This window comes from Aquarana catesbeiana, linkage group LG06, assembly GCF_042186555.1.
Source record: "Aquarana catesbeiana isolate 2022-GZ linkage group LG06, ASM4218655v1, whole genome shotgun sequence".
NCBI classification, from domain to species: Eukaryota; Metazoa; Chordata; class Amphibia; order Anura; family Ranidae; genus Aquarana; species Aquarana catesbeiana.
The window spans coordinates 265,486,063-265,505,514 of NC_133329.1; the positions used below are offsets into that span (position 1 = coordinate 265,486,063).

The 19,452-nt window shown below is 42.5% G+C and overlaps 1 protein-coding gene across 2 annotated transcripts in view; it reads right to left on the reverse strand.

Annotated features, from left to right (window-relative positions):
• Window positions 1–19,452, reverse strand: part of WDR12 (WD repeat domain 12) — a 49,873-nt gene that overhangs the window by 23,250 nt on the left and 7,171 nt on the right. For both annotated transcript variants that reach the window (XM_073633304.1, XM_073633305.1), the window contains exons 3-8: window positions 12,361–12,455; window positions 12,171–12,265; window positions 5,659–5,765; window positions 5,445–5,560; window positions 5,172–5,326; window positions 1,620–1,665 (exon numbers count right to left, since the gene is read on the reverse strand). In XM_073633304.1, coding sequence (XP_073489405.1) covers window positions 1,620–1,665; window positions 5,172–5,326; window positions 5,445–5,560; window positions 5,659–5,765; window positions 12,171–12,265; window positions 12,361–12,455 — 614 coding nt within the window. The remainder of the gene's footprint in view (window positions 1–1,619; window positions 1,666–5,171; window positions 5,327–5,444; window positions 5,561–5,658; window positions 5,766–12,170; window positions 12,266–12,360; window positions 12,456–19,452) is intronic.

A 19,452-nucleotide genomic window follows, 5' to 3' on the forward strand; every position in this document is an offset into this window, starting at 1 on the left:
CTAACATCCAGTCAACACCCAGGAAAGTCACCATAGGACTTCAGCATGCCCAATCATGCTGAGGTGTGCAGCAGCCAATCCTGGGAGAGCTGGAGAACAAAGGAGGAGGGGGGATGTGAAGTACACAGAATGCCTCTCACCCACTAGTGAATGAGATGAGGAAATCACCTGTCAGTCACAGTAGGGGGGAAGAAACAGACACCTATTTCTGTGTGTCAGTTTTTACCTTACTGAAGATAGCTAAGAGGCTTGCTCCGAGCTAAATTAACTCTTCGTGGCAAGACTGGGCACAGTTGAAATTACATCCTCTGCTGTACTAGATATGAGTCTTAATTAAAAAAAAAAAAAAAAGTGTTTTTTGGGTTTACATCCACTTTAATTTCCACATAAACAGCCAAATGAACAAGGGTCTGTGACAATGGGCTTGCGTCAATGGCATCAGTTTGGCATGCTTTTGCGATCATTAAGACTTTATCAACAGGTGCTTTTGACCTGCTTCAAGTACGTTTTGCATTCGAATAGGCTTTATGGGAAAATTATCCTTTTTTGAAGCCTGGAAAGATTTTTTTTTTTTTTTTTGAGCAGGGAGTAAAAAAAGGTTGATGCAAAGTCTGCAAGTAACTAAACCTTAGCAGGGTACATATAGGTTACTGCACGATGGGTAAGCAAACAGTGAAGCAAAGATAATAAAAGGAAGCAACATAGCAAGCATGGTAGGAGGAAAAAAAAACACATCCCAACAAATCCCTGTAGCAGACTATAGCACCAAAGGACAACTTGCAATTAACTCAAACTTTATGACAAAACGTTAAAAGAAAACAAAACACATTTTTAGTAAAAATATTACAATGAATACTAGGAAAACCATGTAGGTCACCAATTCTGATATCTTGTTCTGAAAATTATAGTTGCCCGACTGTCAAGTTGCGCCAATGGTTTAAAAACTTGAACTTGCTAACCTGGACAGGTATGCAGTTTGTACTTCTCTCTGACTGGCGGTATTTGGGTAAGTGACGTATTAAAGCCATACAATCACCATCACTACCAGCACCCTTATGCCCTGTACACACGATAGGATTTTCCGATGGAAAATGTGTGATAGGACCTTGTTGTCGGAAATTCCGACCCTGTGTAGGCTCCATCACACATTTTACATAGGAATTTCCGACACACAAAGTTTGAGAGCTTGCTATAAAATTTTCTGACAACAAAATCCGTTGTCGGAAATTCCGATCGTGTGTACACAAATCTGACGCACAAAGTGCCACGCATGCTCGGAATAAATTAAGAGACGAAAGCTATTGGCTACTGCCGCGTTTATAATCCTGACGTACGTGTTTTACGTCACCGTGTTCAGAACGATCGGATTTTGCGAAAACTTTGTGCAACCGTGTGTATGCAAGACAAGTTTGAGCTAACATCCGTCAGAAAAAATCCATGGATTTTGTTGTCGGAATGTCCGATCATGTGTACAGGGCATTACAGGTAACCAATGACAGTCTACACAGTTCCCTCAAATAAATAAAAAAAAAAAAAAGGTTTCCTTTAATTAATGGGCTCTTGGTAGGTCAGGTGTTCATTATAAGCTTGTTAAATTATAGAGAACAGGTTATACTAACCTGCTGACCAAATCTTCAGCATCTTGTCCCACGAACCACTGCAAAACTAAAACAAACAGAATTAGCCACATGTCTTCACTGAAATGCAACATGCAATTTACGGACTTCCTAAAACCTGATCTCCTCCTGAAAAATGCTACTTATCTGGCTATACTGACCCACCGACTTCAATTACTTTACAAGACACTAGCATAAGCAGGTTAGAAAAGTCAGAGTAAATTAAAGTACGCCTTATCAGCATATTTGTACTGGGTTAGAAACTTAAGTATTGAAGCCAGAGAGACAGCAAAGGCAGCCTCTATGATTCTCTGAGGAAAGGTTTACTTTAAACCTACATCTATATAGCAATATGTATAGTGCTTTTGTATATGATGACAAAAAAAAAAAAAAAAAGAATTAAGTTGTTCATAAATATTACATTTTACATTTAAAATTTCAGCCAGAAGGAGGAGCTCAAGGCTACTTTTCACATGTTCTCAAAGTGTCTGCTGTTCACTGAGAAAACACAACCAAAACAGTCAGAGCAACAACTCATTCTTACCACCATATCTGTTCAGAGGATTTTCTCTGAGGTTTCATTCAGTTTTGCCCTTTTCAGAAATACCATAAAATGTTTTGAGACATTAGTGTCACAGGTAAACCATGTTTTAAATGTGTATTGCTAAAACGAATATCATTTGAAATATTTGCAAATTTAAAAAAAAAAAAAAAAAAGTTATTGTACACAGATGGCTGGTCAAAAATTTTAGAACATCTCCTTTTCCTCAGTTTTTACTGAAACTGAAAAAGCACAGTAAAAATAAAATCGGAGATAAAAATAAATCTTTTTTTAGAAAAATGTATCTAAAATGTTTGACGCAAGGTAGTCACGATTTGCAGACAGTGTACCAAAAAGAAAGCTGAGCTTACCCTATGTGCATCAACGTGTAATCAATAATATCAAATTTTCCTCGCACTGTAGGTTTAAAAGACACAAGACATCATAATTCAGGTTATTTATTGGTATTATTACACCAAGTTGAGATATTATTGTTTACACGTTGATGTACATAGGGTAAGTGCAGCTTTCTTTTTGGTACATTTGCCTTTATATGGGGTGCACATATGCCTTATTAAATGGGGAGTAAACTCCCATGCATACATTTTACCTATAGGTAAGCCTATAATAAGGCTTACCTATAGGTATTATAAATAACTCCTAAACAAGCACAGTTTAGGAGATACTTACTGTATATGCCGTCAATGACGTCACCGGCACATACACTCTGAAGGAACGGCATACCCATTTCTTAAACGGTGGCTCCCACGCGCATGAAGACGGAAGCGCCTCAGTTCAATAGGTACATTTTGCAGTTATACCAGCTGAACAAGGTGCCTTTTAATGGTGTAGGAAACTGAATTCACCAACATCTTGGTTTCATTTGCAATTCCTCTAAAAACAAGAAGTACAGGCAAACAATTTTTGAGAGCTTAAAAAAAAAAAAAAAAAAAAAAAAATTGGCCTGTCTGTTTTTCCTTGGTACTTGCCATTATAAAAGCACTATATACACTACTCCCTGTAGTGAAATATTGCCCACTTAATACTACATAGTGTCTGCAAACAGTTTGTTACAACATTGATTTTATACAGACAGTGGGGTTGAGTTACTGAAACTGGAGAATGCAAAATCTGGTGCAGCTGGGCATGGTAGCCAATCAGCTTCGAACTTCAGCTTGTTCAATTAACCTTTGACAGAAAATACCTGGAAGCGGATTTGGGTTATATGCAGAGCTGCACCAGATTTTGCACTCTCCAGTTTTAGCAAGACAACCCCAGAGGCTTTTAAATAATCAAATCAGCAAAACTTGGAATATCTGTAGAAGTTGTTTGCAACAATGTTCATGGCAGTGTACCCATGCAAATCTATTTAATACAATAACCCACATTTTAACATGCAGGTACTATAGTGTGGTCCATTGCAGCACCATTCATTTTTTATAGCACCTGAACACACCAATTTGATGCAGTGCGGGGTGTCTAATAAAAATGGCGCAGGTCCAACTTTGGCTGTATTTTGTTTGATAGCTTATTCAAAATAAATCAGTTGTTTTTAAGCTACGCGTTAATGAATGCAACGCAGCAATTACATGTAAAAATGCCCTCTTTATTTATGATGTAATTTACTTCCACTGCTGCTAAAAATAAAAAAAATAAAAAAATAATAAAAAAAGGAGGAGACCTGTCAAAAGGTTGTCATTTGTGCCCAAGCAATGGGTGTCCCTGGATTGACCCTGGAAGCGGAGCACCACAAACTCTGCAGTGTGCAGGCTCCAATTCGTCACATCGCACAAGCATGAATTAAAAAAAAAAAAAAGAAAAAACGGTGCCACTATCTTGTCCCTCCCACAGCTAGCTGTCACTTTCTGCAACAAAGGCGCCAATGTGGGGCTCCGCCCGCACCATCCATTCACAGTGTTCTGTGAATGGAAAAACTACAAGGTCTGACAGCCTTTGCGGCTTGTAGGTTTCAATGAACTACCATGGAGCAGTGGAGCGTCGTAGTCGTTCATTCTCTCTTCCTGTCAGACAGGCGCCAAGTAAAAAAAAGGTAAATTTTTTTCCATGTAAAAAAGATGGTGCATTTAATATTTATTTTCTAAAAAGTGTACTTATCCTTTAATGCTTCTGTGCACATGCAGAGACCGCTCCAGCTGTGCCATTTTGGGATTGATGGGACTTTACATTGCATAATTTATACTACCCAGCTCCTGAGATGATGCTACTGGCCCCTGGGACTGACAGACAAGCTGTTATTAACATACTGCTGACCTTATCCGTAAACTTACTCCTGACCTGAGAACTCTGCTACTTTTTTCCTAACCCCAGAACTCTCTGCATTACTTATAAGTCCTCTATGGAAAGGTCTAAATAATCTCTGTGCCTGGAAGTGCCTCTGCTCCTCCCTGTATTACCTTTTAGGGAGAAGGAGTGTAGGGAAATACTAGCGTGTCAGCTGTGAGCCTGAAAGGGTTCCGACATCACATCCAAAATAGCAGCACCAAGCAACAGTCTGAGCTCTTGGTGGTCTACACAAGGGAGGCTTTCACTGGTAAAGAACATGCACAAAAGACATTAACTGTACATATAAAAGTTGTATGGGAAGATTTTTTTGGTGCAACTATTCATCCTTGGTGTTCTAAATATTCTTTTTTTGGCTTCTGTCAATTTTTTACGTGTCATTGCACCAATTCAGGTTCAGTACTCACTAGACTTAAACTGCTTAGGATTCAATAGAAAATAGGGCGTTTTAAAGAGTTGACCAGCAGTACACATAATCTGTAGAGTCATAAAGCTTACCTACATTTTTACACTGATGGCAAATGGGCAGAACCTAGGTATCATACATTTACTTTAAAAATGTAGAAGCAGTCAGTGACATAAATTTTAGTTATCCAGGATATATGTAAAGTTTATGATAATATAGAAGACACACACACACACATAAATAAAACAGAACCAGATAATCCAAGATTAAAAAAAAAAAAAAAAAAAAAAAAAAAAAAAAAACACACCTTGGTTCCTGATCCATCCACAGCTATGGAGTCTACACTACCAGCATGACCTCGGCAGCAATGAAGCGCCTTCACTTTGTTCCGCTCTGCATTCCATTCCCATAGGAGTATGGTCTGGTCCATTGAAGCACTCAGAAGCAAGCAGGTCAGGCCATCTGTAAATTACAACTAACTGTCAAGTCAAAGAACTAAAAAAAAAAAGTGCGATAAAACCACAAATGTGTGCACAGGATAAGTCTAAATGAATAGCTCATCTAATAGATAGAAAAATACCTTTTTTGATCCAAGCCACATCCTTCACAACTTCACTGTGGCCTGCAATGGTCATAAGTGGCTTTCCCTCTACTGACCAGATCCTACTGGTCTTGTCGTATGAGCCAGTTAGAATCCTAATAGTAAAAAAACAGAATCAATGTATATGAGATGTGAAATGTCACTATACAGAACCATTGAAAAAAAAAAAAAAAAAAAAGATAAACTGACGTACCACTCTTCACTTCCAGCAATAGAGCTGACCCAGTCATCATGAAGCATGCATTCTTCAGGTTGGGGGGCCGTGATCTTTTCTACATATTCAATTTCAACAACATCTTCCTATTGTGAAAGAACATTAAAATTAATATGAAGTACCAGGAAAGGGACTATTTTTTTTTTTTTTTTTTTAAGCAGAGTCTGGTGAGATTTAAGAATTTATTTTAAACATATAACTGTAAGAGCCACAACCTTGTGTTAAAGTTTTGTGAATTGATCATCATCTCTGACGTCTATAAGAATCATGAGCAAATATAGCAATATCATATTATAATTTTATTCACTACAGATAGGTCTCCCTCATTTCTAGTTGCAAGCATCTTCCGTGTGCATAACTTAAAGCAATTGTAAAGGATTACACAATTTAAAAAAAAATAACAAACATACCTGCACTGTACAGAGGAGCCCCCATCCTCCTCTTGGCTCCATAAACACCACTCTCTGCCCTTAGAACTACTTTAAAACTCTACCTACCGAAAGGACCAGTTTTACATTGAGACCATCCATCTGCTTCCTTTTTTACAAATGTTATTGCTTTACCAGCACAGAACAATGCCATAGTGGCCTAACTGCTGGTCTTTCCTTAAAGCGGTAATAAAAACTCTGCTATATCATTTTAGTTTTGCAGCCTTTAAATCCCTCCTCTTCCACCACGGCTTCAGTTATTGTGTGGTCTCCAACATATTGGGAAACAAAGCACAGAAAACCACAAACCATGATAGACACTTAAAACAACTTCTAAGATATACAAGGGAGGGAAGTAGTGGTTGTCCTGAAAGGCTCCTAGAAATACCAATCACCAGTAAGTCTAACTAAGTCTCTCAAATCGCGTTTCAGGACAACCTTGGAGAGGATAACCAAGAAACTTAGCCTAGGGTGGGACTACTACCTGCAGTAACTTCCTGAAGGCTTGATCTGCTGCAGGCAGTAAGTCCAACCTATAATGTTGTAGAAATGACGAGTAGTTAGACCAAGTGGTAGCCTTACAAATGTGTTCAAGCGTAGCACCGGCCCTTTCAGCCCAGGAAACTGCCGTTGATCTCGTAGAATGAGCAGCAATACCTGAGGGGGGTATTTCTCCCTTGGCCTTGTAGGCCTCCGTGATTGCCAATCTAAGCCATCTTCCCAGCGTGCTTTTGGAAGCCTTCTCCCCTTTACATGAGCCTGAAAATATCACAAAGAGCGTTTGACCTTCTGAATTTTTTAGTGACTGTTAGAAAGTGTAACATTTCCTCACGTCCAGTGTGTGAAAAGCTTCTTCTCCTGGATTGGCAGGAGCTGAAGAGAAAGTGGGCAGGACTATTTCCTGTCAGCGGTGAAAGGTCAAAGAAACCTTGGGTAGGAATGCTGGGTCTAGTCGAAGGAACACTCTGTCTGAAAAGACCTTCAGAAAAGGTTTTGTGACTGCCAGGGCCTGAATCTCGCTGACTCTTCTTGCCGACGTGATGGCTACCAGAAAAAAATTTTTAGAACTAAGTTCTGTAAGGATGCTTCCTGTAAGGGTTCAAACGGAGCTCCCATGAGACCCTGAAAAACAGACAAATCCCAACTGGGAAAAACTGAGGGCTATTGGCCAATTTCGTGCAAGTGCTCTAAAAAAAAAAATAAAAAAAAATAAAAAAAATCTTGAAATTAAGACTTCTCTGGATAAAGTCCTCTCAAAAAAAAGAAAAATAAAAAACCTTATAGAGCTGCCACCTGGGTTTTCAGGGTGCTGGCTGCCAGCCCCTTCTCCATTCCATCATGGAGAAATGATGGAATGGAGAAGGGGCACCAGAAATTAATTTTTTTCCAAACTTTCAGGTATATGGCACGAGATTCTATTGGAAAGTAGGGTCTTCACTAATTTATCAGACAGTCCCTTGGCTTTCAGGTCTTCCTCAGAAACCAAGCAGTTAGATGTAGTCGGTCTGCTTCTGGATGGTTCACCGACCCCTGCGTTAGCAGATCCTTTCTGGGCAGCAGCTTCCATGGAGGTTCTGTGACCAGGTCTAATAGTGTCGCGAACCAGGGCCTTTTTGGCCAGAAAGGAGTGACCAGGATCAGATTGGTATTTTCCTCCCTGAATTTCCTTAGAACCAGTGGTATCAGGGGAAAGGGGGGGAGGGGGGAGGCGTAGCACAGCTGGTAATGCTACAGATGAACGAGATCATCTATGCCTACTTCCTGGTCTTCTCGTGGGGAGAGAGAAGAACTTCTGTACTTTCGAGTTCTGTTGGCTGGTAAACAGATCTATTTGAGGTTGCCCCCAAGCTTCGGAGATCATCAAGAAAACTTCTTGGTTCAGACTCCTCTGCTTCCACCAGTCTCCTTCTGCTTAGCAGGTCAGCTAGCAGATTCTGGGATCCCTTCAGATGGACTGCTGACAACGAGGCCACCATCTGTTCTGCCCAGGTAAGTAGCTGACTGGCCAGCTCTACGAGCCCTCTGCTTCTGGTTCCTCCTTGTTTCAACAGATAAGCTACTGCAGTTGTATTGTCTGAGAGAACCTGAACGTGTTGTCCCCTTACTACTTGTTGAAAAGCTAGGAGACCAAGAAAGATCGACTTCAGCTCCCGCCAATTTGAGGACTTTCGGGCTTCCGCTTTGGACCAGGCCCCGAGAGGTTTGACTGTCTAGGTGGGCTCCCCAGCCCCAAGACCTCACGTCTGTTAGACATTTGTCTAGGGGGTAAGACCCAGGAAAGACCTTTTGCCAGGTTGGTTGAATTCCTCCACCACCAGAGTCCCCGATTTACGTTTGAGGTAAATTTGATCTAGCGGCTCCTGGTGTGACCATCTTTGTAAGACATTTCATCTGGGAGGGGTCTGGAATGTAATCTGGCCCACTTATTAGCTGGAAACGATGCCGTGAGAAGGCCTAAGACTGCAATGGCTGATCTGACTGGCAGAGGTTGGTCTGAACCTGTCTCACCGCAGATTGGATCTTCTCCCTCTTCTATTGTGGCAGAAAAACTTTGAAGCACCGAGTTTATGGTATAGCCCAGGAACTTCATCGCCTGCGTGGGCTCTAGATTTGATTTTTCTAGATTCAAAAGCCACCCCAAGTCCTTGAGGTGAGCCTGAGACACCTGGAGATTTGTCAAGAATTGTTCTTTGGAGTCTGCGAAAAACAACAGGTCATCCAGATATGGGATGGATTGAAATCCCTCTGTTTCGGAGGTTCCAGAGCACTTGCCATTATTTTTGTAAAGAGGTCCCCAAGTGGAGGGCCAGACGTAGAAAGCATTGAGAAGCACAAGTTATCGGGACATGTAAATAGGTGTCCCTTAGATCTAGGAATGCCATGAAACAGTCTGGAGTCAGTAATTTCATCATTGAATGGATAGTGTCCATCCTGAAATGTTTGTAGCAGATCGATCTGTTCAGGATCTTTAAGTTCAGAATCAAACGATACTTCCCCAAAGGCTTCTTCACCAGGAAGATATGGGAATAGAAGCCTCGGCCTTCCTGACTTTTTGGGACCTGGATAATCACTTACTGTTGAATCAGATCCTGCAGCAGGCTCATCATTGCAGAAGCTTTTTCCTGATCCCTTGGCAGGGCCATAACATAGAATCTGCTCGGGGGTGTCTCTGAAAACTCCAGACTGTATCCCTGGGAGATGATGTTTTTCACAAACAGGTTTGTAGTTGTTTTGTTCCACTGTAGGTGGAAGGCAGACAGACAGACAGACAGACAGACAGACAATCTTCCCCCTACTGGGGTATGACTGTCATTTGTTTTTAGGGGGCTGATCTGGGGGAGATCTGAAGAGAACACCTCCTTTTACCTTACTCCTTTGGGAGACCCAACGGCTCTTGATCCCTATTTTGTGGGGCTGTTGAACAGCATGAAAATTCTTTTTGATCAGTTGTTTCTTCTTGGAAGGGAAAGCTTTTTTCTTGTTGGCTGTCTTGTCCAAGACTGTTTCAAGGTTCCGGACCAAAAAGAAGATCACCCGAGAAAGGTAAGCCGCACAGCTTAATCTTGGAAGCTGTGTCACCAGACCAAGTTTTTAGCCAGACAGCACGTCTGGCTAAATTCACCAGTGCTGACTACCTTGCTGACATCTTAACCGATTCAGCAGATGTATCAACCATGTACTTTACTGTCTTGAGTATCAATGGAAAGGACTCCAAAAGATCTTTCCGTCATGTGCCTGCCTCTACGTGGCTTTTTTAGCTTCTCTACTCAGCATTCAAGGTTCCTAGCGAGAACCGTGGAAGCCTTAGCGGGTTTGAGGCTGGCCGATTTTCAGGGAGTCCACTCTTATCCACTGTAACCCTCTTACCTGGGCCTGATCGGTGCTTGGGGGCACCTGCTTTAACCTTGGTTGTCGGTCTCTCCTCCATCTTTGGTAGAGACCGCAGCGAGGTACTGAGAAACCATCTGGTTTTTAAATTTTCCTGGTCCCGGAGTCATCAACGAGGGCCAGAACTGGAAGCGCCGGTCGACGGACCCACCCCCTAGTCTCTGAGTTTGACGCTTGCAACCACTAGCGTCACTCCCCTGCAGGAAGCCGTGTCACCGGATATGACGTCACCCGCCGGCCAGGACCCAGAACCGACATTCGGGATACACCGCTGACCAACAGCGGCACCCGCCCGGCCACCAAAGCCATGCCAGTAGACCCCGGGCACACAGACGCAGTGCCTCCTGTGGACCCTTGCATCCCCTGAGTTGGAGAGACTGGGGACTCTGGAACACCCCCGCCCGTACTGGGGGTGGGGGGTGCTGGGATGGTCACTGCAAAAGAAAAAAGACACAGAGGTAAGCCTACACCGTCCACCTTGGAGAGGGCGCAGCTTCCTGGTGCCAGCATGCGCTTCCACCATGGCGGAGGAAACACAATAACTGAAGCCATGGGGGGGAATGGGATGGTCACTGCAAAAGAAAAAAAAAAAAAGACACAGAGGTAAGCCTACACCCTCCACCTTGGAGAGGGCGCAGCTTCCTGGTGCCAGCATGCGCTTCCACCATGGCGGAGGAAACACAATAACTGAAGTCATGGGGGGGGAATGGGATGGTCACTGCAAAAGAAAAAAAAAGACACAGAGGTAAGCCTACACCGTCCACCTTGGAGAGGGCGCAGCTTCCTGGTGCCAGCATGCGCTTCCACCATGGCGGAGGAAACACAATAACTGAAGCCATGGGGGGGGAATGGGATGGTCACTGCAAAAGAAAAAAAAGACACAGAGGTAAGCCTACACCCTCCACCTTGGAGAGGGCGCAGCTTCCTGGTGCCAGCATGCGCTTCCACCATGGCGGAGGAAACACAATAACTGAAGCCATGGGGGGGGAATAGGGATTTAAAGGCTGCATGCGTTTCCTGGAAAATGGACGGAGCTGCGCTCTCTCTAAAGTTGTCCTGAAAGGCGATTTGAAATCCCAGATTTCAAATATATGGAACGACCGACCTCACAAGTGGTATTTACAAATCAAACATGAACACACTTCCTGAATCAGCTGAGTTGTGACACTGCAATGCTCTTTAACCACTTGTCGACCTGCTCATGTACATTTACTGCGGCAGGTCGGCGCTTCTGTCTGTGCAAGGAGGATATCGGGAGCGTGCCCGTGGGTCCCGCGGACTATGTCTGCCGGCGACCCGCGATCGCTGTGTACAGAGGCAGAACGGGGAATGACCCCGTAAACAAGGCAATTTCCCGTTCTGCCGAATGATATGTCAGAGATCTTTTGTTCCCAGTGATCGGGAACAGCGATCTCGGTCATGTTCCTGGTAGCCCATCCCAGCTACAGTTAGAACACACCTAACCCCTTGATCGCCCTCTAGTGTTAACCCCTTTCCTGCCAGTGTCATTTTTACAGCACTGATGTAATAATGTCACTGGTCCTCAACAAGTGTTATTTGGGGTCAGACTTGTCCGCCACAATGTTGCAGTCTCCCCATTACTAGTAAAAACTATAAAAAAAAAAAAAAAAAAAAATTAAAAACCCCACAGCAGGTGATGAAATACCACAAAAAGAAAGCTCTATTTGTAGGTAAAAAAAGGACGTCAATTTGGTTTGGGCACAGCGTCACACGACCGCACAATTGTCAATTAAAGCAATGCAGTGCCGTATCTCAAAAAATGGCCTGGTCATTAAGGGGGCAAATCCTTCCAGGGCTGAAGTGGTTAATGCAAGTTCTGCACGGTCATTGGCGTTTACCACTTAACATGGTTAATGGCTAGGACTAGATTGAAGTGGAACACACAGGAAAGACAAAAACAGTACACTACTTGAATGCAGCATTTGTCCTGGTGCAATTAATTTTTAAACACTATAATTCTATCATATGATTACAGTATTAAACAGAGGAACACAACATTCTACAGACTGCAGTAGTCTCTACAAGCGAAAGCTATAATTTTCTGAATCAAGTTCAAGAATCAGTGTTCACAAGCAAGCTGATCAACAAGATTGCCCTGAAATTCTATTTGTAAGTACACTCAACCCATATCAAGTCTAGGATGCAATCACTTACTGTAGACATGCCCTCTGTATCCATATGCTTGATAAGTGGGAGCCGCAAGAACTGGCTCTTGACCAGGAAGTCAAACTCCACATGTTTGTGATCTTCTGTAACAGCACAACAGATAACTCATTGATATACAATAGGCTTACAAGGTTTTGCAAATGTGATAAATAAAAAAAAGTGAAGCATAAAAACATACCATATTTGCTTTCAAGTACTTTGTTGACAACATTGCTTAGGTCTATAACCTCAGAGGAAGCTGGTATAGAAAATGGGACATCATCGATTTCATACCTAAAATAAAAAGAGAGAGAGAAGATAACAATATCAGTTTATTGCAAATTCAAAGAGATATAGAGAGAGATAGCTAGAGATATATCTATATATATATATATATATCTATATATATATATATATATATATATATATATATATATATATATATATATATATATATATATATATATATATATATATATATATATATATATATATATATATATATACACACACACACACACACACACACACAATCTCACAAAAGTGAGTACACCCCTCACAATTTTGTAAATATTTTATTATACCTTTTCATGTGACAACACTGAAGAAATGACACTTTGCTACAATGTAAAGTAGTGAGTGAACAGTTTGTATAAAAGTGTAAATTTGCTGTCTCCTCAAAATAACTCAACACAGCAATTCATGTCTAAACTGCTGGCAACAAAAGGGAATACACCTCTAGAGTGAAAATGTCCAAATTGGGCCCAAAGTGTCAATATTTTGTGTGGCCACCATTATTTTTCAGCACTGCCTTAACCCTCTTGGGCATGGCGTTCACCAGAGTTTCACAGGTTGCCCACTGGAGTCTGCTTCCACTCCATAACTACATCCCGGAGATGGTGGAGGTTAGAGACCTTGCGCTCCTCCACCTACCGTTTGAGGATGCCCCACAGATGGTCAATAGGGTTTAGGTCTGACATGCTTGGCCAGTTCATCACCTTCTTTCGCTAGGCAGTGGTCGCCTTGGAGGTGTGTTCGGGGTCCTTATGTTGGACTATTGCCCTGCGGCCCATTCTCCGAAGGGAGGGGATCATGCTCTGCTTCAGGATGTCACAGTATATGTTGGCATTCATGGTTCCCTCAATGAACTGTAGCTCTCCAGTGCCAGCAGCACTCATGCAGCCCCAGACCATGACACTCCCACCACCATGCTTGACTGTGGGCAATACACACTTGTCTTTGTATTCCTCACCTGATGCTGCCACACACGCTTGACACCATCTGAACCAAATAAGTTTATCTTGGTCTCATCAGACCACAGGATATGATTCCAGTAATCCATGTCCTTAGTTTGCTTGTCGTCAGCAAACTGTTTGCGGGCTCTCTTGTGTATAATCTTTAGAAGAGGCTTCCTTATGGGCAAACAGTCATGCAGACCAATTTGATGCAGTGTGCAACGCATGGTCTGAGCACCGACAGGCTGCCCCCCCCACCCCTTCAACCTCTGCAGCAACGCTGGCATCACTCATACGTCCATTTCATAAAGACAACCTCTGGATATGACGCTGAGCATGTGCACTCAACTTCTTTGATCGACCATGGCAAGGCCCGTTCTGAGTGGAACCTGTCCTGTTAAACATGCTGTACCGTGCTGCAGCTCAGTTTAGGGTCTTGGCAATCTTCTTACAGTTTAGGCCATCTTAATGTAGAGTTCTAAGTTTGGTGCACAGTTTGAATAATCCATGCCATTTGGTGTGACCCTGGCAATCCTGTCTGTATCGCTTCAATGCACCCAGCTAAAGGTTTGTATTCTGGTCTGAATAACAACCACATAATACAAAGTATAACTGACACTTATAATTTACCCTACCTCTTTGCAGTAATTTAGTCATACTTCCCTCTTTTTTAGTGACACCAGGTGAATTGACCCTGGTGTGCTTTCCTGTGGGGCTGAGGCAGCGTGCCCTGTGTGGGTGGTTTCTTGTCTGGACTCCTTGTGCGCCTCCACCCGGTGGACCTGTCTATTTGGTTTATGGCAGCAACCTTTTCCTATGGTTTTTAATAGGATGCATAACCAATGACTTTTCACGCAAACCATATGGTCAGTGTATATGCATAATGTTGTTTGAATATCTTATTTGATATATAATGAATGTAGGATATATTCTTATATCTCTTTTTGTCAATTATAGACACAAAATGCTTTTTGTCTAGAACCGATTGCCCCGATGAAGAGGATTAATATTATAAACTTGAAACGCGTCGGATATTCTCGGTTTACTTTACCTGACAGAGTAGCGGTCTCTTGTAAGTCATGCGCTTTTGCATTCCTAGCTGTATTTGCATCCAGTGTGATTTTATATCATGTCCTTCCTGTTTGCTTTTGAACTTTTTTCAATAAAATGTATTTAATTTTGCAACATGTTTGACGAGTCTCTGCCCCCCCATTAGAGGAAACCGGTTGTAGCTTGTTTGATTCAGGGATGTGGGCAGCACTTCCTACCCTATAAACAATTAGCACTATTTCCTAATTTTTTATCTTTATGTAGAGCAACAATTCTATTTTTCAGATCCTCAGAGTTCTTTGTCATGAGGTGCCATGTTGAACTTCCAGTGACCAGTATGAGAGAGTGAGAGCGATCACACAAAATTTAACAGACCTGCTCCCCATTCACACCTGAGACCTTGTAACACTAACAAGTCACATGACACTGGGGAAGAAAAATGGCTAATTGGGTCCAATTTGGACATTTTCACTTAGGGGTGTACTCACTTTTGTTGCCAGTGGTTTAGACATTAATGGCTGTGTGTTGAGTTATTTTGAGGGGTCAGCAAATTTACACTGTTATACAAGCTGTACACTCACTACTTTACATTGTAGCAAAGTGTAATGTCTTCAGTGTTTTCACATGAAAATATATAATAAAATATTTACAAAAATGTGAGCGGTGTACTCACTTTTGTGAGATACTATATGTCTCTCTGTACAGCTGTCCTCTGGTAGCTGAAGAGATATTAGGTTATCCTGCATAAAAGGTCTAGGAAAAATTTCTGCTTGAATCCAAAAAAAAAAAAAAAAAAAAAAAAATATAAAAAAGACTCTTGGCTGAAGGTGACATTGAGTTTCTGTAATACTGAAAGATTTTGGGCTCTTTCACAGGGGGCGGATCAGTGATGATCCGCCCCGTGAACACCCACTTGCTCAGCGGGGATCGCTCCGCCGATCCCCGCTGAGCAGGAAAATGACAGGTCCGTCGCTGCACACTGTGCAGCGACGGACCTGTCAGAGAGCCGCTCTCCCCTTTGGGGGATCGGATGATGACTGACCGTAGAGTCCGTCGTCACCCGATCCGATAACGGATGGAAAAGTAGGGTTTTCCTCCGTTACACTTTTCGGATCGGAGCGGGTCGGATGTCAGCGGACATGTCACCGCTGACATCCGACGCTCCATAGGGATACATATATGTCCGTTTTTCATCCGAAAACGGAAGGATGAAAAACGGACATACGGATCCCCCGTGTGAAAGAGCCCTTAATTAGTTCAGCAGCTTTTTTCAGACATTTCAAAAATTCCATCTTTCAGTGGTGACCATGTACATTATTTTGTTTCAATATTCTATCACATATACAGAAAATGTAAAACACTGCATGGGCATTTGGTTAGGCGTTTTCTGCATCTCCCCACCAGAAGAATAGGATGTCCACCTAACATGTGAGGCACATGACAGGCATGGGACATCAAAATCAGTAACATTACCACCAGATTCCCAAGTGATTATTTCTATCACCCCAGTATCAAGATTGAATCAACTGTGACTACCCCCTCCCCCCCAGGTCACCAGATGAGTACCTCACAAAACACACTGATACTAGCTTACACCTATGATTTGTCTGCTTTTTTCTATGGTCCTGCCAGTAACTGCAGTGATAGCTTACTTCCTGTTTATTAGCAACAACATTGTAAGCAGGACTGCTTTAGGCCCCTTGCACATGGGGCTGTCTGTTGTCCCTCCCCTGGGCAGGACAAGTATTTTGTATTCTGGATTTACAATCCTGAATGCACAGGGCCCTAAATGCTGGTACCACTCAATACAGCAGCAGGCTGACAGACTAATAGGCTGCCTGCAGTGGGTCTGGACACAGCAGCTGTCCCTACCGGGCACACTAAGGCCTAATGTACATGGGACGCTGAGGCAACCTCTTCTGAATGATTTTTTTGACAGCTTGAAACCAGCGTTTAAAAATGCCTGTTTAGCTGCGTTTGCATCTAGGAGCGTTTAAGATATAAGACCCTCCCAGAGCACTAAAAAAAAAAAAAAAAAACAAACAGTATTATTTAACTATTTCAGCCATTCTGTGAGACCAGCAATGTACTTGTATCTACCTCAATTTTGGTGCTTTTACTATGGATCCCATAAAGAGCATATGTGAGGAAATTAAAAAAGCCAGATATTAAATTTCATGCAACTATGTTTGATCAAGTCGGGGAGTCAAGCTTAATGGTGGGGTCATCTGGTTCAAATCTAACATATAGGTCAAATTCCAATTCTACTTTGGCTAACAGCAATGCTAGTGGTGTATTGGATTGGATCATGGGCTCATAAGGGGTATATAAATGGTCTATGAAGCATTGCAATTACAAGTTCTTAAAATATTTTTTTCGTGGTTTTCTCATCATTTGCTATCATTTTTAAGTTTTGTAATGTAAAAAATATAGGGCACCTTTAAAAACGCTACTAAACAAAAAACGCGGCTAAACGCCAGTATCACATTTAGCGTCTGAACTCATTTTTTTGCCTTCAAAGAAAAGCCTCTAAAACCCAACTGCCTAAAAACTACATTAAATGAACCTGTGTACATGTACACATAAGATAACATTGGATGAGTTCAGGGGCAGCTGAAAAAAAGCATCCAACTGCCTCTGAATGTCCGTTTACCAGCAGCAATGTACAGGAGGCCTAAAATACCAGGAAGCACGCATTGCAGCTGGGCAGCTCCAGGCACAAGGGGCCATAATCATTCCATAACGGGAGGACCATTACACCCCCAACAGTCATGGAATTCAGCTGCTGCCTTTTACTGAAATTGCTGCTTCCTCTCAATCCTCAACCCCATAGGCAGAGTTTGATAGAAATGGTCCCACTGCAGCAGTTACAGTGGCGAGTCTAATGTAGGGCATATAGAACTATAACCCTGGAATTCTGCCTTCAGCTGATGTCACAGAGGTGGTCCAGGCAGCTGGCTCAGAGCTTGGGCAGCGGTCCAATGAGAGCTTGAGCCAGCCATTCCCACCTCCCTCCCTAGCCCAGTACTCCCTGGACATTAGAGCTGCACAATTAATCTTTAAAAAAATTGCGATCTCGATTAGAGGTCGACCGATATGGGTTTTTCTCTGGCTGATGCCAATATTTAGAAACCGCGGCGGCCGATATATGATGCTGATTTTTTTGGGCCGATATGTTAAGCCGATTTTTTTTTTTTTTTTCCCTTCATCTTATAAAATCTAACAGTTAGACCCCTTTCACAATGGAGCGTTTTTCAGGCGCTTTTGGGCTAAAAATAGTGCTTGTAAAGTGCCTGCAAAACAGCTCCCCTGCAGTCTCAGTGTGAAAGCCTGAGTGCTTTTACACTGAGGCAATGCGCTGGCAGGATGTTAAAAAAAAAAAAAAAAAAAAAGTCCTGCAAGCAGCATCTTTGGAGCGGTGTATACCGCTCCTCCACCACTCCTGCCCATTGAAATGAATGGGCACCGCTGCCGAAGCGCCTGCAAAGCGATTCGGTATCGGCGCTTCACGGGCACAATTAACCCCTTCCTCGGGCGCTAGCTGGGTTATAAGTGCCCTGCTAGCAGCCAAATAGCGCTGCTAAAATGACGGTAAAGCACCGCTAAAACTAGCAGCGTTTTACCGTCAACACCTGCCCGCTCCAGTGTGCAAACAACCTTAAAGTGGATGTAAACCCGAAATTTTTTTTTTTTACTTGTAAGCCACAAATGTCAGAAAAGATTTAGTCTTTAAATGGTTAAACTGAGAACTCCTACACACGGAGTTCAGTTCATTGATACAGAGGAGAGAAGTCGTTCCACCGAAGACTTCAGGCAACTTGCATTGACTTCTATTACAGAAGTCATTTGCAGCTGAAGTTATAAAATCGGCCTTTTTTTTTTTTTTTATCAGCACAATCGGCCGATGCCGATTAATTAAAAAACGCCAAATATCGGCTGATATATCGGTCGACCTCTAATCTCGATTCAACCCCCCTCACGATCTTAATCCGGCATTTCCACGATTTATGTAACAAGTGCTAAGCAGTTCTCTGCTCAGAGCTGTCAAAAAAAAAAAAAAGGCAGCCGATGTTCGCCAAAACAGCCAACTGGCCAAAATCTCCAACCACGTCACTTCCAGTGACTCTCCAGCAGCAATTGCATATTTCGACGAGTTGGCCGTTTTCACAGAACACTGGTGTTCTGTCAAATTAGACAACTCAAAAGAAAGGGAAAGAAGAAAAGTTCTCCCAAGAGGGCCAATTAGGACACTAAGATTGATTTGGTAGTTTATTACTTACAAAAACACAACGGTAATTTAATTGGACAGAGGAAACCTGCTGTATAGCTCACAGATACATTTTAAAAAAAGACAACGTTGTCACATTAAAAAATTGGGGAACGCAGCTGCGCATGCATCACACACTCACTGACACACATTCAATTACAAAAGATGATCATCAGATTCTACCAATAGAGGTTTATACTAGGAATAGCGTCCTCTGGATCAACTGATTATTCCTTGATCAGAATACCTTCTGATTACTAATTGAATATGAAATGATCAGATGGCATTATTGGGTGTCTGTGGTGTTTTGAGCCAGGTAATCAACCACTGACCACCATTTACTCATATACAGGGTAAGTTGAAATGCAGTCCAAAGCAAAATAATAAAGATAGCATCCCTTCAGTATAGATTAATGGCTTGTCTAGTTAATCAACTGAGATTAGGAGAGTAAACTGTTGATACAGGAATATGCAAGGAACAGTCTAGCACAGAGTCATTTCTTCAAGCAAGCAATGCATATGTCTCCATGGCAGAACGGGGGAAGAGAGAAAATGGGGAGGAACAGCAGGAGCAAGGCAACACAGCTGATATAATACCGGGTCAAAAGTACTCTCACCACATCCACTGCTGTAGCCACTTTCCTCTACTTCTACCCATCCATTCAAATCGCCCCTCGTTCAGTGGACATCAAGGTCCGGTTTCCAGGAGGATGATTTCACTACACAGGCAGTTGTTGTT